General features: G+C 39.8%; 1 protein-coding gene across 1 annotated transcript in view; it reads right to left on the bottom strand.

The window, feature by feature from the left end:
* Window positions 1-767, bottom strand: part of LOC113484534 (cytochrome b-c1 complex subunit Rieske, mitochondrial) — a 3,546-nt gene extending 2,779 nt beyond the window's left edge. Inside the window, exon 1 of the mRNA XM_026856951.1 lies at window positions 620-767. Within this exon, the coding sequence (XP_026712752.1) occupies window positions 620-767 (148 nt within the window). The remainder of the gene's footprint in view (window positions 1-619) is intronic.
* Window positions 768-24,737: the final 23,970 nt, after the last annotated feature.

Genomic DNA, 24,737 nt, shown 5'->3' with positions numbered 1-24,737 from the left:
GGCAGGGGGCTGTGCTCGCGGGAGGGGCCGGGCGCGCCTGCCGGGTCTCGGGGGCAGCGGTCGGGAGCGCCCCGGTTCGGTGACGCAAAATGGGGTCTTGAAATCGTGGGGTTAACGTCTGGGGGAGCCCGTGGAAGGACGAGCGCGGCGTGTAGGTGACGCGGGGGGTGTCCGGGGTTGTGATAAGTAACCGGCCTCCAGTGGCTGCGGTGGCTGAGGCTGAGAAGGCAGACGTCGCCACAGCGTCTTCCCTTGCCAGGAGTAGTACTGCCTGTCTCTTGTCAGGAACTGTAAGAGTTAATCTGATTTCTTTGTTCTTAGCCTTTCACCTTCCAAACAGTTTTACTCTCAAGGTACCTTTTTCCCCTCCAAAAGCTTGCCTACCTTACTTGCTTCAGCGATTAGACCTCGAGGGTGAAGAGTGCCTTGAGCAGCTGTGTCCAGCTGTGTCAAGCACAAAAGGGTCTTGATCTTTGCCGACTTTGGGGCGTTATCAGGAGACAAATTCTCTGTGTCCCAGGTAGGAGTTTCATCTCGTGCTCCCTCTGAGTTCCTGTGTTCAAATCTCTGGCTTCCCCTCTAGTACAGTTTGAGTAATAGGAGTGGTGATAACGCTTACCCCACCGTGCCTGTCTCCTGCCGCCTCTGGGACTGGCCAGGGAAGTTTGTAGCTGTCTCGTTAGTGCTGCTAACTCCAGAGTCAGTTTTGGATTTGGTACTCCAAGAAGGTCCAATAAAGTGCTTTGGTTGTTGATTTTCCTGTTCATGGCATTACCTCATTTCATACAAAACACTTAAGCACTATTACAAACATGCTTTTTTTCTCTTTTACTAAAATTAATTTGTTGAGGTATTTGTGTTTAATATTTTGAAAGGACAGTATGTGTATTGAGGTTCCATCCGAGAATACCTCTCAAGATGCTTGCGAGCAAATTTAAGGCATTAAACTTTAGAACATTTCAAAGGAGTGTTCAGGAAACACTGTGGGGTGCGTGAGTGGCCCAGTGCCTTTTCTGCAGGGCATGGATTCATTTAAACAAAGCAATTCGATCCCAAAACACCTTGGAGGGTTAACACTTTCTTTTCCCTTGTAATCTTATGATAGGATTTAGAGGTGTATAAATCAGAAGCATTACTTGCAAGAAAACTGGCACTTCTGTGATAACACATGACCTTTGTTCCTATACCTTGTGCAGTGTATGATTTTTGATCCATTTTTTTGTTTCTTTTTTCTTAGCTTATCTATTTAATTTTTAGTCTTTGTGTAGTCTTGCTGGATCAGTTGCGAAGTGACAAAAAAATTAAATTTTCTCAGCTTGTCATGGGAAATTGGTGAGTGATAGATTTTATATCAAGTTTGAAAAATGCAAAGCATGTTTTACAATACACTTGTTATGTTCATAACCACATGTCTGTGGGCAGCCGCCAGCTGCCACAGTTTCAGTGTTTTCCACTGCTCATCGGCACGTTCAGTCTGGAGCTCAGACTGCTGGGGAAGTCAAACAGTTCCCCAGAAACTCATTCTTGCCATCAGTGATTAGGAGGGTGAAGGAACACAGCAGCTGTAATTATTGCCAAAAATACACTTTTTTCATTCTCAGTCACAATCACAGGCAGAGATGCAAACACTGGAGTCCAATTTTTATCTTTGCTCAGATCAGTTTCATTCAGCTGTGTGAATGGTAGGGGAAGCTTGCCTATTGTCGCAAAAGAGAGAATAAATTATTTTCCAAAAGTTCCTGGTATATTTTTGAGTAGTAAAAAGCTAAATAAAAACCTCTGTTTCTAGGATTATTTTTTTTTCTGGCAGTGAACAGTGGACACAGGCAAATCACAGTATTTAAGAATACTAAATTAATATGAAAGCAGGTATTTTGATAGTTTTAAATATTTTTTTGCCAAGAATACATCTGCTCTGATAGACAGCAATAGATTTAGCTTGAGCTGCCAGGGTAGTCCTAAAATGGTTGATGGTAGTGGAGCTTCTCAAAGGGAAATAAAATTGGTTTTTTGTTTTTAAAAGTACATCTTCTAAGATGATATGCCAGCAGCGTGCAAGACAGAAATATCAATTAATTTGCATGTTTTGTTTCTTTAATTAGAAAATATGCGTGATTCCACCCTTTTGACTGCACTGAAAAATAGTCTGAAACAAAACAATGCTGCTGTCAGCTCCTTCTCCTGTGCAACAGGCAGCAAATGGCATCCTCCAGGCAAATCAAAACCAAATCCACTTCCAAAGGCAATTCTGGAGGTGGTAGTTCAGTTCATAAAATTAATCTTGGCAGATACAGACTATTCACCCTGAGGAAGGACAGCACTTTGTAAAGACGGGAAGGCAGAATGCCATAACAGTCTTTCCTCCCTTTGCATCAGGGAGGCTGCTGGCTGCCTCCGCAGGGCTACACCTTGACGTACAGACGGGCTTCTGGTCAGGCAGCGGCACTGTGAAACAGACCCGAGTTCTCAAGCTCTTGTTGGAAGCACCAACCTAGCTCTCTGACAAAGACCTTCCTCTGGGCAAGGTTCTGGTTCTCTGTAGTAACCACTCAGTTTGGGATGAAGTTCTCACTCAAAACTTTTTGGGATTGCAAGGATAAGAGGATGATAGGTACATTATTGATGAATCCTGGACTAAGGGAAAGATCCATTCCTCCACAAACAAATAAGCATCTGTGGGTTGTCTTTGTTGTTTTTGTTTTGTTTTTTTTCTTTTTCCAAATTTATTTTACTTTACAGCATCAGTCATATGCTTGACTTGTTACAGCTTCCAATGGTAGTTGGATACTAGGTGGATGTGCTAGTAGGTGCATACCTGCTCCAGTCAAGCCTTTTAAGTAGTTCAGCCTTCTAAAATTTTCCCAAAATGCAGGATAAACTTGACACAGAGATATGTTGTGAAGACATTTGAGCTAAACCATCTTCTAGAAATCTTAACCACAATTTCTCAGCTAGTCAACCCAGTCCATTTGTGGAAGGCTGTGAAGCTTTAGTGTTTCAAACTGGCTGTATAAAGGAGCTATTGTTTTGAAATTCAGCTGTTGCTAATGGTGTTACTACTAATTTATTTTATGACTGTGCATTAAAAAAACCCTCTCTCTGTGGAGTGGTAGTTTAGGGACTAGCCTTATTAAGATTTATTTAAGGGTTTGACTTTTTCATATAAGTAATTCACTGAATCTTTTCAACTGTTGTCTGAAATGTACTGAAATATGGTAGTTCTAATTAAGTGGGATGGATCATTCCAGTTCCAGTAGTATTGATCTATAATTTATTTCTTTCCCAGTAAGTTGGTGACATCTAAGCCTGGATAGATAATGATTTACCCAACTCAGCGTACTGTACAGTTGGTAACTGTAGTTAGTAGTGATGTAGGACACAATAATATTCTAGAGGAAAAATAATTTGTAGAAACTACTGGGGCTATCAATCAGTGTATGGGTGGAAATAAAACAATATTCAAGCTGGGGGAGAGAAAACTGGAAGATGCATGCTAACAGCCCAAGTTTTACAAACATTATTTACGAGGAAAAGAGCTACAGAATCTTGATCTTATTTTCTGTTCTCTTAACAGATTACAAAATTATCATGGTCATGGTAAATATCTGATCAGAACCAAACAAGTTCTAACAGGGCAATAACAGGGCAAAATGAGTTTAAACTAAAGCCATCAGATACTAGTATACTGTAGATATTTGGGGTTTCACCATTAGACTGAGGATCTGGTCTAGTGTTTGTAAAAGGGTTTGTTACCAGTTGTGGGTTTGGGGAATTTTTTATTGTTTTGTGGGTTTTTTTAAAGGTTTCTGAGTTTTGACAGTGATGTAAGTTTTGATGTATGAACTGGGAGTGCTCTGAGCATGGAGAAGTTTCTGGATGCTAAAATGGAAGAGTTTCTTGCTTGCTTTCCACTATAGCTTTTCCTTTAAAAGCTATTTCTAGTAAGAGTACTTAATACTTTTTTATTTAATGGTAATCTTTGTTTGTATAGCTATTGTGTAACTTTCTTGCATAAATTTTCCAACAAAGGGCTTGTATCTTTGATGTAGTGGTATGTTTTGGGGTCTACAGCCTGCAGGCATTAGATCAGGCCTTCCAGTTTGTTGACTATTTAGCTAAGAGCACCCTACTGCTAGAGTGGCTCCAAAGGTCTCCAGTTAGTCCCTTTGCAGGATTAACCTTCATTACAGTGATTTCTGGTTTGTGGTGTGGTACTAGGAAAGCTGCCAGATAAATTTGAATATACATTTCTGTATGCAATACAGTTTGTTTAAGGTTAAAATTATGGACACTTTTTGATATTTAAACATTATTGCTGAAGTTGGCCCATCACTTTGAAAAGTCACAAAATGTGATCAAAAGGAAGGTAAATGAAAAGTGAGGATCATAACTGGATAGTAAAAATGAGAAAGAAATTAAGTAACATTTTGGTTGGTCAAACATTCTTCTCCCACTCACCAAATTAGTTGAAATGATGACACCTAATCTAAAGTCAGCTCTTTCTTAGTCAAGGAAGAAAAAGTATCATGAGCAAAGAGGAGATCTGATGGCAGCTGTTTACTACTCTTTCTATTAATGCAGGAGTTCACAGCTTTAGCAGCCATCTTGTTCTAAATCTCTTACATCCCTGCTTGACAAGGCCAAGATATATTGCCTTGAGCAGAAGGGCATGGAATATCTGGCTCTGGCAAACATGCACTCAACATTTTGAGTATAAAATGAGATAAATATAGAGAAAGCGTATTTTTTCTTCCCGCCCAATAAACAAATAGAAAAATCAAAGCAGATGAGGCATTCCACCGGGCAGGAAGAATGGGATTTTCTGAGTCTATAATAGAGAGGAAAGAAAATAAAACCATTGAAGTGAATTAAATAAAGAAAAGACCAAGCCTAAGATTGCGTCAAAGATTTACATAATTGTCCAGATGGTCAAAGAGAATCATATACATGTGAAATTTATAAGATCTGATCATGCAAATCAGAAATGGCAACAAAAGGTGTCCAACCAAGCAGAAGCCAAAGGCTGTATGGTAATTGCCTGGGGCAGCATCAGAGGCTGCTCAGGAAGGCAGCAGCTGAAGGCTAAATGAAGTTGCCCGGAGCATCATCAGGGACAGCTAGTACAAACGTCAGTTTGAAGGAAAATATTTTCTCCCTTTCTTTTGCTTTCTATCTTCACCTTTGCTGAAAAATCCCTGATACTTTTACCTCTTGAATGGTATCTGTTTGACTCACAATTGTCCTTCACTACTAACCAAACTTTTCAACTTAATGATCATCTTTGACAAAAAATGGAAAAGTTTTACCTTACAGAGGAGGATCCAAGCTTCCTTTGCTTTGCTGACGTATTTATTACAATCAATCCACCTGAAGAACTCCCTCTTGTGCCTGACGCCCCGCTGACAATGTGTGGGGCGAAGGAGAAGTTCTCCCCACAACTGGAGACAGAAAGAGGATAGGAGTGACTATCTCTTCTGCAGTCTGCTGAATGGCACTGCCATAGTTTCTGTTGGTCAAAACCTAGGCGTTATTTCAAGCTTTAGCTGTACATGCCAGAACAACTCACTCTTCTGTCATTGCGAACAAATCTCTCATATTTGCCCAATAAAGCGTAAATGTTACAGAAATTATAACATTTCAGAGGGCCTTAAATTAATGATTACTCAGAACAGAGATCTTTCTAGGACTAAGAAAAGCAGTAGGGAAAGGGAACAGCAGAACCAGGGCTAAGCATGCTGCTTGATGCAGGGCCAAAAAGTCTCACCTGCTGCTATGGGTATGCCACTATGAAACCTGTCTTGGGTGAAGTGACAGAATAAAAAGGGCAACATAAACAGTGACAAAGGAAGTAACTTTTTCTCAATTTCATGGTGTATAATACAGATCTTCATATGATCATTGTTAGACTCTTCTCTAAGCTTTTCCCTGATGCAAGGTTGCTGGACCTTGGCTTCTAACCAGCTTAAAACCAGCATGAAGCAGCTAATGGCAAAGAGCTTTCTGTAAGTGGAGCTGTTGGCAATAAAGAGCCATACCATTAAGAGCTAATGCAATGAAAGTGTCCAGATGTCATAACTTTTTCCCTTTCCCCCCCTTATAATAGGTATGTAGAGACTTCGCCTGTAGCCTTTTCAAATCCGAATGCTTAAGATGAATTGTAGGACTTAATTCTAAAATAAATTGTTAACTGGTTTGCAACATATGTATCCCTCTTGGTTTCAGCTGGGTTGCTGCAGATCTGTGTTACTGCAAGGAGTGTCTAGTTTTAAAATATCATGCTTCGAAAAAAAAGCTGGCTCTGATTTCAAACTGTGGTATTGATCTCTGCCTGTCTCAGGGAACTGGGAACAATGTATGTATAACGTGTACCTGAATTGAGCTAAATGCGCACTGTAGTCTTAATCATCTAACTGTTCTTGTGACTATTACTAAGCACTTGCTTCAATAGTAGCTTGTGGAAACCTGCCTATAATACAAAAGATTTTTTTTTTGTTATCTGCTTGTTGGGGATTTTTTTGTCCTTCTATGTAGAAAGGATAAATAAAAGCCTTTTCCTGTCTTTTTATGCATAGTTAGGAGAACAATCATGCTACTGAGGCTGCTCCTAATGGTTCCCAGTGGAGTTCCTCCAAGTTTTCAGATTGGGTATATTTCATATTTTCATATTTTTAGTGACCCTTGGTGCAAGAAGTAGATATATACTAATGAAATCTGCTGAGGCAAACTTACAAAGTATTCTCTGCTTAGGGAAAAATCAGACTATAATATGGAAAGAATAAGAAAACTTTACAAGTTAGGATGAAATTTAGCAGCACAACATACAAGGTCATACAAGGTCATTTAGAGATTCACATCAAACATTTCTACCACAAATTATAGATCTATCATAGGAAGTGACAGGAGAAGGAAGAAGATGTGGATATGTGGTGGGTGATCAAAGTATAACTGTGCAAGGTGTCAAATAAGTCAGTGCGATACTAGGACACATGAGTTTTTCTGTAGATACAGGAAATACTAATTATATTATACAAACCCATTGCATGCCCATGCAAGTAGAAAGTACCTCCTATGTCACTGAATATGCAAACATTTTTCTCAGTTTGCCAAACTTGGCTTTCAAAACAGTTCAGTTGGTGGGTCTCTGTGGGTAATGTCGGGGGTTCAGATAATAATCTTGGTTGTCACAAATTTCTATGGATTGCTTGTTTAGTTAGAAAAACAACTAATCTGAAATTAACAGTGCAATCGAAAGCAAATACACTGATTTCAGTTGTTGAAACGCATATCCTTATGAGTTTACAAAAGGATGTTAATGTGAATAAAAATGTAGATTATAACTGAAAGGTCATTCAAAGGAAGTGGGAAATTGCAGCAGCTTTTCTCCAACTGGGGATATAAATTAGTTTAATGATGTTGGTGAGGGGTTATCTGTGAAGGGAAGTTAAAAAAGTGTGAAGTTTGCAGCGTCTATATAAATGCATGCATGTAATTTTATCCCGTGTTACGAGTTACATCGTCAGTGGCAACTATGTGTATCTTACTGAGATATGAATTACTAGCAGTAAATGCTAATTCTACGAGCTAAAATGAAGGCCTGGTACTGGCTTTCCATTTATGTTAGTTCTCTCTTTGTATACTGCTAGAGTCTCTTATTTTTCATTCTTTTGAAATAGGTTTAGGTACTGCAGTTATGCAGTACCTGACATCATCTACCTGCACTTGTGCACAGCAGTTGACACTGTCCCGCACAACATCTTCATCTCTAAATTGAAGAGACGGGGATGTGGTGCATGGAGCACTCGGTGGATAAGGAATTGGCTAGGCGACTGCACTCAAAGAGTTGCCGTCAACAGCTCAATGTCCAAGTGGAGAGCAGTGACAAGTGCTGTTGCTCAGGGGTCGGTGCTGGGACCGGCGCTGTCTAACGTCTTTGTTGGTGACATGGACAGTGGGATGGAGGCACCCTCAGCAAGTTTGCCAACGACACCAAGCTGTGTGGTGCGGTCGACACGCTGGAGGGAAGGGATGTGCCATCCAGAGGGACCTGGGCAGGAGTGAGAGGTGGGACCGTGCAAACCTCATGGGGTTCAACAAGGCCAAGTGCAAGGTCCTGCACATGGGTCAGAGAACCCCCAGCACAAATCCAGGCTGGGCGAGGAGTGGGTTGAGAGCAGCCCTGCGGAGAAGGATCTGGGGGTATGAGTGGATGGAAAACTGACTGTGAGGCAGCAATGTGTGCTCACAGCCCAGAAAGCCAACCGTGTCCTGGGCTGCAGCAAGAGCAGCGTGGCCAGCAGGGCGAGGGAGGGGATTCTCCCCCCTCTACTCTGCTCTCATCAGACCCCCCCTGCAGTGCTGTGTCCAGTTTTGGGGCCCCTAACATAAGAAGGACACAGACCTGTTGGAGCAGGTCCAGAGGAGGCCGCAAAGATGCTCAGGGGCTGGAGCAGCTCCCCTGTGAGGACAGGCTGAGAGAGTTGGGGGTGTTCAGCCTGGAGAAGAGAAGGCTCCGGGGAGACCTTAGAGCGGCCTCCCAGTACTGAAAGGGGCTGCAGGATAGGTGGGGAGGGACTCTTGGTCAGGGTGTGAAGGGATAGGATGAGGGGTAACGGTTTTAAATGGAAAGAGGGGAGATTTAGGTTAGATACAAGGAAGAAATTCTTCCCTGTGAGGGTGGTGAGACACTGGCAGAGGTTTCCCAGAGCAGCTGTGGCTGCCCCCTCCCTGGCAGGGTTCAAGGCCAGGCTGGACGGGGCTTTGGGCAGCCTGGGCTGGGGGAAGGTGTCCCTGCCCAGGGCAGGGGGGTGGGACTAGAGGATCTTTAAGGTCCCTTCCAACCCAAACCAGTCTATGATTCTGTGCTGAACAGTGACAAATTATGTCACAACATTGTGATGAAGACAAATGCTTTTTCTGGAAAGAAATCTGAAATTTTCACTCATGTACTGAAGTCTGAAGAGAAAAAAAGGTAATACATTATAAAAGGGTCTCATTTCCAAAGTATCCTCCACTGAGGCACATCACTAATTCTGTATTATGGCCTTTCCCGGCAAAAAGTTGCTGGCTTTTTTAAAACAAGACTGATGCACTTGGAAGCTGCCTTGCTATGTAAAGTTGATAATAGAAGAGAAATGTTAGTAACTGATCATAAGCCCATTTTTCTTGAGTTTTATGTAGGGTAAGGAGGGAAGTTGTTACTGTTGCAAGGATTTCTCAAAATGTAGATGGTACAAGCTGTGTCACATTTCCAAAGGAATATATTACTACCTGTCCTGAAAATTAAGAGTATAAAGAGGTGCCCAAGGAACAGGTGAAACATTGGCAGGCATTTTATAGTCCAGAATGAAAGCAGTATAGAGTTAAAGCTCTCGGTTACACTAATCCCAAACGGATAGGTCCCTTTACCGTCATTAGCTTATGTGGGGCACCTTCATACCCCTGATATAAATTCTTCAGAAAATAGCATTGCCGCCTTTAGTATCAAGAGTAGCATGAAAGGAACAGCACAAACATAGTGTATCAGGGCTAGCAATAATTCATTCCTTATCTAAATTTAAAATAAATTAGACTTCAGAGCAAAAAAGTTGTCTTGTATTCTGTGCAGGCTCACTTTAGCCAGTGTTTTGCCAGGCACAGTAAGTATGTGCAAGGATGTTGGCTACAGGAAAAACTGGGAATTCTAAAATGCTGCTTTATGTTTTCAGAATTTCACTCTGGGGACACTGTAAGCAGAGAAGCTTTTAAAAGTGTGAACAAGGTGATGCTGTTTGGTTCTTTAAAGCAACATAAGCCTTATTGAAATGTCATTTTCAGGTTTGTCTGTGGAGGAAAATTGACCCTAGTGCCATACTGGAATACCTCCCCAAAGTAAGCTACAGCTCCTCGTGGTCACATTAGCGCTGTCTTTGTCAACCACCCTGGGGACAGCTCTGACAATCAGCCCGTTGGCCTAGATTGACTTCTGTCCACAGGTCAGGTCCATGAGATAAAAACTTTTCTATCAAAGAAGCCAGTTCATTTGACAGCATAGACTCATTTGGTAATGGAAGTCACTTTAGTCTGGAGTAATTAATAAATTAGTTATTAAAAAAAACAAGACTGCTGGTACAAAGTAAACATACGGTACTTAGGAGATGAGCTGTTTTTTGCCATGTTTTTTTCTGGTTGCTTCCTTTGTGTGGCCTTACAGAAAACTAATTTACTGACTTTTTCCTTAATCTTACATCAGCTGGACTGACATACTTCTCCCTGACATCTTTAGAAGAATGACCTGCTTGTCATTCCCAGAGAAGCAGGAATCTTCAGCTGACTTTCCTCTTCTGGTTTGTGGTCTCACTATCTGCTTTCAGTTCTTGGAAAGAGTGGTTGCAGGAAAACAACGTTTGATCTGCTCCCAGCTTTGCTGTTTCTTACACAGATCAATGATGCTGCTGTAGCTTATGATTTTCTCTGTGTTACTCCCATCTAGGATTCTTAGCATAAACCCCCTCTTTTCTGGTACGGCCTGTAGCAGTGAGTAGGTCACAGAAGTACTAGTGCAGGCCTAAGCTCATGGGTTTCCCAGGGAGGTTCATATTCAGATACTTGGTTCATACAGCAATGAAGGTCCATGAGTGACATTTTTGTAAGGAAGGGACTTGCCTGTTACTAGACAAATAGCAGTTAAAACAGGCAAAAAAAACCCCAGTCCGAGGGGGACAGAAGATATATTGGGGAACTGGAATAAAACTGTGGATCCTTTAGAACATACTAGACCAGATTTCTTAGAAAAATAAGAAAATAAAGAAAATACAATTTGTCCAGTTGAAAACTGCCTATGGCATCAAACTGACTAAAATGTAAAGGAAAATAAAACAATATATGGCACAGAAGCATGTTCTGACAAGCTCTTGAAGGGCAAGAACAAAATTTGTCAAAAGAGAGAAGAAATTAATTCTGATTACATTGTTAAAATGGGGTCACCCTTATTCCATAACAGCCTTGTCCTTGGTTCAAACAGACCCCCCACTACATTAGTTTTGAAAATATAATGTCAGGAAGTAACAGTAGATAGGTGAGGACTAACTAATCTTAGGATTCCAGGGATCTGATCTGAAGCAGATCTTGGGAGAACGGAAGTGATGGGGAAGGGTCGGTGCTCAGCAGCGTATCCCAGGATGACAAGTGCCTGAGTTTCTAGGTTTGATGCTGTACTTCAAAGGGAAAGATGATCTTTAGAGAGAAAAGTTTCAGCACGGTTTGTGCACTCTTTCCTGGGGCATCTGACACATCGCCGGGTCTGCTGTCGGGGATGGGCTGCTGTAGCACCCGTTGCCCTGGCCGGACGCCACCTGAGCACAGCTGGGGGCTGAGCTGCGCACCAGCCCCGCCGGTAGCGGCTCCACACGCCTGCCAGCCCCACTCAGAGTCTGCTGATGTTAGGAGCTCTGGGTTTGAACATTAGGTATGTAAAATCAGAATTAATCTATCAGGAGAGTTTGATTCCCAATTATTTGTTATACTTTTTTTTTTTTTTAATAGAAATGGATGAACTCTTACCTGTATACCGATTTATTCTCTGGTAGAAAGTTTAGTGACAATGTGATAGCTATAGTATTATGTCCAAATTTACTTTCCCAAATACAGGATAAAAAGACAAAAGTAATGTTATTAGTTAGAGTTAAAAGCTAGTTTTATGCTTTACATAAAACATAGCGAATACAAGATCACTGAACCACATTTTCAAGGCAATTCTGGACTGGCTTTTTTTCAATACACTGCTTCTTAGCAGAAGAGGCTATAAATCGGTTTATGGATGTTTATGAGCTCTCCCCTATGATCCATGAAATAAATATGTAGAATTGAGAAGCAGTGAGGGTTTTCCAGTGGTTTTGCATGTACTTTTCTTCATATTTGTTAAATTAAAATGCAGGAAATAACAAAGAGTGTATTTAGTTGCATCTACTGAAATCTGTAGATTATATAATTTATTCTTCTGGGTTTAGGATCCTGTACTCCTATGAATATATTAATTTATTAACTTTGAGGGGATGGACAGCTGGATTTGGATTAACTGGAGTTTAATATTTGGAAGAGCTGGCTACGGTCTTTGTTTCCATGTACATCTTTGTAACCTTTGAGATTGTTCGTCCTCTTTTCCTTGTTTTCTTTTTTTGTTGTTGTTTTTTCTTTTTTCCTTGAAGTAAAAATGACCTCAGTAGCTCTGAGGATTTAGATTTCCATCTCCCTGTGCTTTAAATTCCTAGGAGAACTTCTGCTGGAAAAGTATGATCTGGTATAAATTCATTCACTCAAGTGCACTTGAGTCTTTAAGATGCTTCTTGGATTTTTTTACTTTCGGTTAATGCTGATTAATAATTGATCTCTCTCTCTACCATGACTTCCCTTTCTAGGAGAAAAAAAGTGATTTGACATATTACTTTTTTAAAAAGCTTAAATTAATGAACACTGTAAATGCAGGCATACTGGTAAGCAGCATCCTGACCTAAAGAAGCAATTAAAAATAAATCACCCATCTCCAAGAAAGATAAAAATAATATTCAGTAAAAGTTGTTTCCGCAGCTTGAAAGAGAATAAATTCCTTAAAGCAAAATGAATGTCATAAGCACTCATTTTTGTGGAAGGAATAAAGAACCTAAAAATACCTAATGCACTATAAAAACAAGAGCAAAGGCTGAAATAGCATAATCCTTTCCCCTTCAAAATATGGAAACAGGAAGGAACAGAGTAGGGAAATAGACCTTTAAATACTGAAATTCATTATCTTAAAGGAGTCTGAAACAGTGCATTGGTAGTATTAATGTTGGCAGGAGAGTGTGTCTGAGGAAGCATAGAATGAAAACTCTATATAAATCATGGAGCTCAGTTGTCCACAAGTGCTCAGGAGTACATGAACAGCGATTCGGTTGGCCTCATGCCCTCCAGGACAGGGACCTACCTTGATTCTCATGAATGTCTGAGCTGAAATATGTATTCCTTTCTCATTGTAAGCACTGTGTGACTATGCTTCATGATTTTAGGGCCTGACCCAGCTCTTGCTGAAATGTGTTTTTTTTACTTTAATAGCGGGTGAATTGGGCCAGCCATAGTTACTTATGATCCTTGTCCAAAAAAGTATCCAGTTACTAGTGATGTTCTTTTAGTTTGGAAAATGGTTTGATGCTGTAGTGGAGCCTATAAATACTAGATTGGGTTGCTGTGGTGATGGAAGAATCAGACTTTTTTTTTTATATATATACACCTGAAAGAATGGGGTCAACCTCAGAGCCACACCGAGCTTGGAAATGAGGTGGCACCTGAGCTGGTCAGGGAGAAAGGAACAGACTGCTTATTAGAAACACTAGAGGATGGAGTTCAAGGCTGACATACTGGCACTGTTGAGCTCATTGAGTTGTATGTTGACTTTGTTGGAGACAGAATTTCACTCAGGATTTCCCTGAGTAAGGGAAATTCTTTGAACAGTTGACATGTCTTCACCCTTTTGTCATCTTCCCCTCATTCTTCTTCCTTCTCCTTGCATTTCAATATTATAAACTGTTGGATAATTTATCAGCTCTTTTTGAAGCATGAGAAAACTTGGCAGAAAGTACGGAGTTGAAAGTAACTCATTCTACAACAGTTTTAGATCCATACTAATCATTAGTTTTGAGTAAAGGTGATGTTCTTTTTAAATTGCTTCTCAGAAGTCTATCTCTCCATGTGACTACTAGGACCTCATGGACATGGCAAGCCTCCTGGGAGCTCTTAGGGAAAAGAGCAGCATTGCTGCAAGGTGGGGGATCATCCAGGGGATTCCAGTGATGCTACAACTACTTGTGTAGGAACTTGGTGGTTCTGTCTGATTGCAGGATCACCTGTGAAAGTGTCACAGAATTTGAAGTGAGTATTTACTTGGATGTAACTGGCTCCATCCCTTGCAAAGAAAATCTGACAAGTAGCAGAGAACAATATATGACTTAAGGCAATTATTTTCATTTCCCAGTTCCACATAGATTTGCTTGAACTGCTAGAGAATTATAGAGTGGAGTTTAGTCAAAGACAACTGTCAGTTACATTTTCTTGGTATTCATATTGAAGACTATTTTAAGTGGTTCACAAAATGCTTTTTACATTTTTAAATTGCTTCATGAGTATGGATCAATCAGCAAAATATAGCAATAATGAGTTCCTTTTAATAGCAAAGAGCTCACTAATTACCATGCTGATTACATAAACCAAGTTTTTAGCCAACAAAAAGGCTCCTGCAGGCAGTGTCCTTCCACCTGCTGGGGGGTGGGAAGTTCTAATTAAAAAATAAGAGGAAATAATTATACTTTTTAGTCTGTTTCAAATCCTAGAGGAAAAAAAAAAAAGTGGGCACTCGCTTTCTATATGACATAATATGAAATTAGTAGATGCTTCCATAGGTCTTTGAAAAGACTATCACCACCAAAATGTGAAAAACAGCTTACCACGAGCACTGTCTTTTTTCTCTTCAAAAGGAAGGTCTTCCAGGTGTGAGGTTTAATCTGGGGCCTGCCAGTGAACAGTTGTTTGCCACTGATTTCATTTTGGTCAGGAGGTATTTTCTGATTTCTTTCACTACCCCAGGCCCTGTTTGGTCGCAGGGTGATGGATACCTAGCAGGGGGTCTCTGGCTGCCGCAGAGGGTGGGCTCAGGGAACTGCCATCAGCTGAGTTTGTCAGCAGAAGATTCCCCACACTCTCTCATGAGTTTTCATGTAGGCAACATGCACTACACTAAAATGAAGCAAAATGAACACTTGAAAAACTCTCTGGGTTCTTAGCTGTTGCAAAGCCAGGGGATGGCCTGTTGGTTATGGCAGTAGGCAGCTTGGGCAAATTGCTTTGCTTTTGTGCCTCATTTGGAACGTGCCTTGTTAATACTTGAAAAATCATGAGGTGCTTAGAGTCTGGGGCTAAATAAGGTGGTTAGGTAGACTTTAGGCAGAAAGGAGCAAATGAAAGCAAGTCTGAAAGCTTTTCTTATTTTTGTTCTGTATTCTCTATCTTTGCTTATTTTTCAAATGAAAAATTAATTCAGGGAGAGGCATAAACATCCCTTTCCCTTTAGATAATTTGGAGGAAGAGAACAGTGGAGTATCCCACGGGACTACTGCCATCTGATCTAGACCTAGTGAGGGCATTCATGGCACTAATGCAACTTTATTACTTCCTATTACACAGATTTACATTGTTGATGCTATGGAAACAGCAGGTGTCAAGAAGTTCATTTTCACAATTTATTTATCTAAGGGATTTCTACTACAATTTGACCTTTATTCAGAATCAAGATGCTTTTTTCGTTGTTGCGGGTCAACTGGAAGAGGTTCATAAAACACATTTCAGAAGCTGTAAGCAAGGATGTGGGAGGTGGTGCTAAACACTCAATAAGAAGAACTGATGCAAATCCCAGTTCTGTCTAGAATAATCGCAGATGACTGAATATTCAGTGTTTTAGTTTAAATGTGTATGCATGCTCAGCCTTGCTTCTTGTGGATAACTATTTATCAGAAATTCAAATCTTTACTCATGTCAAGCAGAGACCAGGATGTGTACAGAGTTCTTGCTTCTGAAAATACCATATTGATAGCAGAAACATGTGTGGAACAACACAGATCGCTTTTTCTACAGTTGATTTTGTTTTGTTTGGTGGGTAAAGAAAGAAATTAACTTTTCAGTCCCAGAAAACAGTATTTTTTGTAAGTGGTACAATTCTTTAAAATGTAAATGAGAATTCTCTGCCTTCCTTTCCTTTGTGGGAAAATAGATTATCACCTTTTCTCATGGAATACTGTCATTGAAAAAAATCTTAAATTTTAATAAGAAAAAAATAAAAACATGGATATTTCATTTTAGTGGGATAAAATTGTTTATTTGAATGTCAGGCACAGAATGTTAATGTTTTTGCACAGAGAAAAATGTGTAAGATTTGTATTATTGTACATTTAATTTAATTTATTCTGCCTGCAGGTACCAATTTAATTCATTTTCCTTGATTTAAGGAATGCGTTTGAGCTGAAATATTATGCTTAAAGGCATCAGCAAGTGATATAATAGGACTGTACCTGTAGTTCAGAATGAAAAGATAAAAGGCAAAAAACCTGTTATTCCTATGGAGAATTTAAAAAGAGAGGAGGAAAGCCCTTTTTAATAATGGTTCATTTTCTTTCTTTTTAGTACAAAGTGATAAAAGGAAACAAATTCATGTTCCAAGCCTCAGACATAGTGTGAGGTCATTTATGAGGATGTTATCTTCATGGGTGAAGAAAAGTTTGTCAGAAGTTGTTAATGTTGAAAGTATGAAAAGTGGATTAAAATATCACAAGGAAAAAATAGGTTGTCAAGATAACAGAATAAACCTGTATACCTATTTTCCAATTTTCATCTCAACATGAAAACACAGCGTGATACTAAGTTTCAGTGAAAAGAAACAGAGTATATCGGTCAGCAGCTTGGTGGGAGGGGAATCATAATTTTATAAAGCAGATATTGGGTTTCATAAAACAGAAACACATTCCTAAATTAGTGGTTGTGTTCTCTGTTGCAAGAACTGTTCTTGGACAGTGCCCAATTTTCACTCGGGCTGTACAAAAAGCCCTGTAAAACCTCTTTTCCAAATACATGTTGCTGTACAGATTTCTGGTCATTGGGGATTTCAGGTACATTTTGAGAAAGGCCATTGTATGATTTCTGTTGGATAAGCAGTTTATTGAAATGCAAGGGCCAGCGAGCAGCATATGAAAGGGAGATGGGTACATAAGCAAGCTGTCTCAGTTTACAGTGTAACTTGAGGAGCAGTGTATGAAGGGGTTAAATAGATTTGGCCACATCTGTCTGCATGGATACAGTGAAAGGGATGAGATGCCAGAGGAGTAAGGAGAGCAGGATTTGAAGACGAGATGTGAACAAGGGCCAGGTTCAGTGGGCAGAATGAATGCTACTGATGCACGTGTCTAGGTGTACTGGCAGGGCTGACGATCTGCCTTGATGTTAAGACAGAACACCTTGCTTGAGGGACTGAAGAGGAGAAAGGTTGAATCCTGCAACAGCATCGTCAGAAGCGCTGGTAGGAACAGAACAGCATTTTTACTGGAGTGTAATTGTCAGCCATTTCATATGCAAGGCAGTTTGAACCTTCACCTCTGGATGATGTTTTAATTATCCCTCTAGCTCAGGGCAGTTTGACTCTCCATTTCAGATTTGTTATAATAAAGCAGCATGACTTTTCTACTGTCGCTCTCTTGTTTCTTGCAGTGATTGCAGGTATCCCACCATTTGGCTTGTGCATTATTTCTCTGTCTGGTTAGAAGGAGATTATGTTCTTTTTCTCAACCAAAAGGGAGAGTGTCTTAGGCATCAGTCTGGTTTACCCAGTATTGCCATGAGATGTATGAGCCTGCCGGTGCCAATTATGGAAATTGTCTGCTGAAATACATAAAGTTTTGAGCCATACTTTTAAAAAAAAAGACAATTAAAAAGTGTATTTTCACTGAAAAATACAAAGTTTTGCATTTTAGTGTGCCAGCTTCATCATTACAGACAAATTAGGACAGTTTCTTATGATATTTCCGGAGTAACTCTGCATTTTCTCTTTGGCTTTGGGAATATACTTCTCAGCAAATCTATCCAAAATCATGGCACAGTACTTCAGTTATGCAATAATATAAATCCACTCAAGAGGCTGTCTTGGCTTGAAGAATGGCTTGCTTTTTACTACCTGTTGCAATTCTATTTGATTTGCTTTCTTTGCTTTCCATCCCTCCTCATAAACCTTTTTCCTATTTCATTGAGGAAAGCAGTAAGAAGTGTAAAATTTGAGAGAGAAGAATATTAATGGATGTATATGACAGCTGAAATGCATTTGAATTATTTTTTTTATCTTTTGTCACTAGTAGTGCTTAATATCAAATTCTTGAGAGCCATATGATTAATACTGTTATTATTTTCATTCCTGTGAGAGAGAAGTATTTTCCTCTACAGAGTTTTCCTTCTTTTTATTTGCATAATTGTCTGCTTTGAATGTAACCGTAACAGAAAAACCTGTTAAAGGCATCATCTCTCCATTCGTGCATGGCCCCTACTGCATATATTCAGCATCATTAGGATTTTTTTTTTTTTTTTAATTTGCAACAGCCTTTTGAAATAGCTTTTTTTGGATGAAATATGGTGTGGTAAAATAATAACTACGCCTTCCCTCTTTCTCCAGTTGTCCTGTTTTGTTCTTTGTATGTTTTTTGTGTTTGTTTCTCTAATTAATTTATTTTATTCACTACACTCTATTACTTGGCTTACTCTACTCGAGGCAGAGGGAGTTGGTTACCCAGAGGTATATTTTGTTAACATCTATTGTGTAAATTCTGTTAAGTGGTCTGTGTCGCAAGTCCATAATTTCAAAATATTTTTTTAAAAGGGCCTATTTTAGACTTCTCTTTTTCTATGGTGAGTCTGTGCCAAGGCTCCTCAGCAATCTCCTGAAATAACCAATTCCCTCCTTCCTTTGGGAAGGGCGTTGATTTCTCCTTGAGGGAGGAGAGGGCACTGCTGACAAAATACACTGCTCTCAGGTGTCTGGCTCTGGAATTCTCTCCCCTCTTCCCTCGGTCAAAGAGCATCTCAGAAGGATGTTCTGGATAATGTAAAGAAAGCTAGATTATTACTGGGGGTTTTTGTGGTATGTTTTGGTGCATTGTGCTTCTGTGTACGGAGAAAAGGAAATGTAATTTGAGTCGTGAGTTTTGGTTGTACCTTCAATGGCTGTGAGTGTGTAAAACACTTGTGATCACTTTCTATCTACCCTAAGAACTATGTGCTGAATGCATTGTTATTCTTTCAGGAGTTCTGGAATTACTTTAAGGAAAATGAACTTTTTTAGTTTCACAGCATATTGGGAAGGAATATAGCACTGTAGTTCCACCAGCTTGAAAATTGTGGAGACACATCTATTCAGATGGGGTTTCCTCTTGTGCTCACTGGTATTGATGGGCCCTTTGGAGTCTGCACTACGATCAGCTCTATGTCAATTTTAATGATAACATTTGGCACTAAGCTGCTATGCTAATGGGGCCTGTGGTAGTTTCTTAGGTACACTGAGAGACTTTAGTGAATCAGACTATCTGGTTTAGTTCTGTATGTCACTTTCAGAACTTTTTCCTCTGTGTTTCCCACAAGGAACATCCTTAGCTGAATGGTGAAGACTCTCTATAGCTTATGAAAAATCCCAGGCTTTTGTTATGCTTTATAATAAGTTGCTGTTTATTTCTTTCTGATATCACAAATGTTTGCAGAGACCCACTTTGACAGATAATAACTGATTTAAATAGTCAACATCAAATACAAAAGGTTTATGAATACTAAGCAAAACATCTTGACAAAAGGTGAGCAGACTTTGCAAGGGTGAGATAGTCTTCATGTTTCAATGTCTCTCTTAGTGGAATCACATCTTTACTTTCAATTTCCTCTTTAATGTAACATACGTTGTGTAAATATTGTTGCTACTGACAAGAACATCAATTCATGTTATTCATAAAGAGACTTTCAGTATTTGAGCAGTGAATAGCAAGCAGGAGGAACAATTGCTTGCATTTTTATTTCTTAACATACATCCCTGCTAAAAAATGGAAGCCGGGTCAATTTATGCTTATCAAACACATACTGGTTTTGGGAAAAGGGCTGATTTTTAGCAGAAAACCATATGCAAGGGAAGGGAGGTAAATTTAAAGTATATTTATTTCCTTTATATATTAGAAATTGTCAAAGAAAAGTGATCGGGGGACTGAGACGTTTTTGCAAGAGTTATAAAATTAGTGGTTGTGAAGGGATCATTCTAACAGATGCTGTACTGAATACTTTTGCTCAGAGTAATTGATGTAAGAGGTGTGGATGTGGATGTTTCTGTGGACAAAAATCTAGTTAAGTTTAGTCACCGTAAGGACAGCAATCCTTAGTATGATTGTATGACAGTATCTAGTAAACGTACTTTGTGTTCGGCCTTAACCCTTACCCTGCACTTACCCACGTGCTTTATTTCACTGAAGTCAGTTGGGTCATGTGCATGCTTCAGATCAAGTGGGTGCACAAGTGTTTGCTGAATTGGAGTCTTATTCAATGTAGCCATCGATGTGAGTAAATAGAAATTTCAGTAAAACCTGGGGGCTACAGTGGCGTGGTGATGACACTATAAAAGGGCTGCAAATCAAAAAAAAGGGGTTGAGATGTGGGTGGAAAGTAGCAGAATGACATCATCTCGGAGAATGCTTCGTCAGTGTGGGAGGAGCCCTGCAGAAGGAAGATGCAGAGTGTAAATGTGTATTTCCCATTTCCACATCCTGCCCTGCCACTCTGTTTGCCTAGGTCCAGCCAAAGCTGCATCTCTCAGGAGTGGAAATTGCTTTCCTAAAAGGCCGGAGCATAAATGCTAAGGAAAAGCTATTAAAATCTTTAGTGTGAAGTAAGCTTATGATCTCAGGACTGGAATAGAAGAGTTACCGCATACTTCCCACTTTCTAATCATTACGAATTGCAGGTACTTGTCATGTCTGAGGATTTAACTTAAAATCAGGAAAAAAATTTGAGTCATTCTGACAGTGCAACTTGGCATATTGCCAAGGCTGTCTAGGCAAGAGTTACAGCTGCATTAAACAGCTTAGCATGATGTTATCTTCTGGGTTTTTTCCGCTGAAGAAATTTCTTTGCCATAGAAAGCAGAGACCACCAAACCCAGAAATCTTTACGAGTTGTGTATACACCAAGAAGCACTGGGAGGGGAGCAATGGGCCATGAGTAAAGCTCTACTCCTGCCTTGGTAGTGCTGGAGTATGTGGAAAAACATATTTTGTTTCTGGTCTTTTTTTCTTCTTCTTTTTCTTTTTACTTTTTTTTTTTTTTTCTTTAAGCTCTGTTTCTTTTTCCTTTTCCAATGCCCAGAAATACCTTCCCTGAAAGGGATAAAATTTGCATTCATTTCTGCATTTAGCACTCTCTGTGCACACGTGTGCATGTAATTTTCATGCATAAAGTAGAAGGAAAAAGTGGTGGTATGTTTTACAATTCAGTTTAATTTGGTACAGGTTACTTGGAGAAGAATAGGTAGCGGTATTGACGATGCATAAACACTCTGTGGCATGACTGCAACAGTGATATTGTAGTTCTGCCGTTCTGCTATTGTTGTTTTAAGAGACTGGTGGAGTGGGAGCAGGTTCCTCCTTTATGAAGAGCTCTCTAACAGCTAATATTACTTTTGTAATATGTGTGCAAATCCCTAATGATTATTTTGCTCTGCTGTCCTTTAAATAACAAGAAATATTCAACGCTGTATTTTGCTATTTACCACAGCTGTCAAAATGGATTTCCTACCTGTTGGGAGTGTGCATCAGGAGAAATGTATCAGTTTCCTTAACAATACTTGGGTTTACTCTGCTTATCAGAGGGGTAGTCCAGGTGTGATTAGATCTACTCATTAGATCTTCATAATAAAAATGGTAATCCAGCACTTCCACTACAAAATGCTTCTCTCTGTGTCATTTGTGAAATACACACTGAATGATGAATAACATATAGAAGGGAAAGCAAGCATCTGCTTCGTGGAAACAACCATCCCTAAAATCTAAGTATTACACCTTTTAAGATGAGATGTTACAGATTGGAGAGGACAAACAATATTAACTCAGCAGTTTCCTTTTTATTTTCTTGTCAGTTCTGTTGTAAAAATGACTTTTTCTTTAGTGTTATGGATACATATATATAGGGAAGGGCCTGTTCAAAATGAGTACACAAGAGTTGTGCTTAATATTATTCAATGAAGCCACAGGGCACTTTGAGAGCTTCAGTCAGGAGGACATACAGTTCATCATTTTTATTGTGGGTTTGTATCACTGACAAGAAAAGTTGTTCTCCCTCTCTTATTTTTGTGTGAGTGTATGAGGTTCCTGGTCATGGGCAGTTTTAAGTCCTTCTAAATATGCATTTCCTTTAATTCATTAAGAGACTTTCGTGTTCCAACATATCCATTACAATGACAAACTGACACTGTAAAATTAAAAAGCCTGCAATTACTCACTTGGTTTGTATTTTAATCAAAGCTATTGTAATATGACTCTAGGGAACCATAGATGGCAAAACAAAGGGCTTGGGATTTATGTGGGACCTCTGTATTCAGAATGTCTAAGTGGAAGGAGCTAGGGAAGAACAGAAATGTTGGATTTCTTCCCTGCATCCAGGAAGAATAGTTTCAAGTGTAGTTTGAGCAGAGTCTAAGATAAATCTCTGGCCAGCTCAGGATCAGAAAGGTCCAAACAAACATGTCTTCTCTCTTTATTTTGGATTTTGGACATTGAGACCATCCAATGAAACTATGTTGAGCCCATACATTATTTTTATGAATCATCATTGCATGAAAGACCTTAAGGAAGTAAAGCAATATAGAAAATATTTCTGCATGCATTGTGGTTGTTAGGAGGTAGTAATTGTATCATTTACTTCTCTTATAAAGTGGACACGTGTACGTCTGCATGTTTGTGTGTAGGCAGGAGAGCAGACAGCTGTACTGCTCCTGATTTGTGGTTTGTGATTTCAAGAGGAGTATTCTTATTTTGTGGAAAACAAGTTTGATTCATTGCCTATATCTCTCAGGCTGCAGAGCTCTGACATCAAAAAGGGAGCAGCAGTGGGTATAGCAAGAGAGTGAAGGTTGTTCATACAGTCCTGCTAGGAGAAGGTGTTTCCACTGCACTTCTAGTGGAATTGCACCTCTGATACTTGCTCAAGATGTGCATTTTGGGTGTCCCTCCCTGTGAAGTATCAGGGACAGCCCAGGGCTCACAAAGCAGTTTTCTCAGAATTTTTATAGGAACTTATATGTTTTTCTGTACTGCTACAAAATTTAGACAAGACTGTGTAATTGTGAAGGAAATTAAATGAACAAAAGTGCTCTGAAGCTGGTATGGCAGCTGTGCCTTAGAACTTCTTTTTTGTCTCCAGGGTTCACATGGAAACTACTGTGGATTTAATGAGCATTTGTTACTTGCATGGCAAAGATCTGAAGAAACATTCTCATTTTGGACCCCAATCTGTCTTTATAAGGGATGGAATAGAAAATCCTGTCACGAAAGCCACATTTTGGAATGGCTCTTCATGGAGTTCCCCTGTGGATCTGGTTGAGATGCCTCAAGGTCACCTGCATGCACACTAGCTAACCAGGAGTTCTTTGTAGCTTTGTGAGCCACTGGAATTGTATCTCCTCCTCAAAGACTTTGCAAAACCCGCATGGGGTAAGTCTAAGAGGTTGACTTTAGAATTTAACAGGTGCAATACTCACAGTTAACCACTGTTTCTCTTATCGTTCTTCTCAGCTTGTCACCTGATGCATTAGTCACCTTGTCAATATTTAAAGTATCGTGAGAGAAATGGGCTTCATATATCTGTGAGCAGTTGCAGGTACAAAGTTGGCCAGAGCCCAAGTGCCAGTCTGTATGAACTGGGAGTTGTTGTGAGTATTTCACAGGCTATTACTTGTCAAGCTCATCATAGCCTTTTCTCATTCAGGCAAATCAGAGACATTTTCTCATGTTCACAGCATTTTCTGTTTGTCAGCACAAGGCTCTTCTCAGTTGTGTGACTGAGGGAGGAGCAAGTGACTATGATGGAGAAAAGTAGCTCAACACATAATCCAGATACTTAAAAATGCTAAATGATCGACACTGGTAAGTACTTAAGAGTGACAATTCACCTAAAAGCAAGCATGGAAATATTTTTCTAACTGCTGTGGGAGCCAGGTCCCCTAACTCCTAGCAAGAGGCAGGATGGCCTCTCTAGCTGTCATGGCCCCAGTGGGGAGGCTTCCCCTTCCTGGGCAGGGAGTGGTGGTGCTGTGGGCTGCAGAGATTTCACCCCTCTACCATCTTCATTCAAACGCCTCCTTCGCACTAGATGGCACTGTAATAACACTTGTTACTTCACCCAATTTATTTACAAAAAACCCCCACCTAAACCAGTGGGGTTATCTTGAAGAGCAGTAAAGTTAGTGTTTTCATTTATTTGCTCTTTTTGAATATTACTGCTTTATTGACAAATCAGTGCTGTTATGGATATGTTGTTCTTAAGTCTGCATGTGACTAGTAGCCCAGAACCATTCTGAACACACAACCACACCTCTGATGCATCTCCTCAGACTGGCTTGCAGGTTACTGTTTCAATCATCACTGGATTATACAAGGCACTTTTAAAGCTCTCTCAATTTTTTTTCCATTCTACTGTAATTCCTGATTTATAGTGTTGATAGAGCTTCAGTGTTTAAATACTTTTAAAAATATTTTTTCTCTGCTGGAACCTTCTACTCCCCCATTTGTAAATTCTTGTGATCAGCACATCCATTGCGTCTGGGTATCTGTTCAGCTACTCACCTCAGTGCATTTCACAGTACTCTCTTTAAGCTTTAAAAGCCTAACCTTAACTTAGGTTAAAAATCTTTTCACCTGTGTCTCATAATACAACTTTTCAATTTTGTCTGCTTGCTCAGCCACCCCTTCTAATTTCTAAATGAGTTTTACATCTCTCTGGCATTAGCAGCTGGTTTTGGTCTGATTAAGTCTTGCATTTCTGTGATGATTCTCATCCAAGCAGATCCCCTAGTGCTTTATAAACTTTATTAACTGGTGGAACATACTACCTATCCTTTGCCCTTGATCAAATTAATAAACCTTTAGAGTGAAAGACAGTAAATGATTTTGCTGAAGGTAGAA

This window comes from Athene cunicularia (genome assembly GCF_003259725.1).
Source record: "Athene cunicularia isolate RWA chromosome 11 unlocalized genomic scaffold, athCun1 chr11_part1, whole genome shotgun sequence".
Classification (NCBI taxonomy): Eukaryota; Metazoa; Chordata; class Aves; order Strigiformes; family Strigidae; genus Athene; species Athene cunicularia.
The sequence above is the reverse complement of the archived record's forward strand: the minus strand, read 5'-3'. Positions and strand labels throughout refer to the sequence as shown.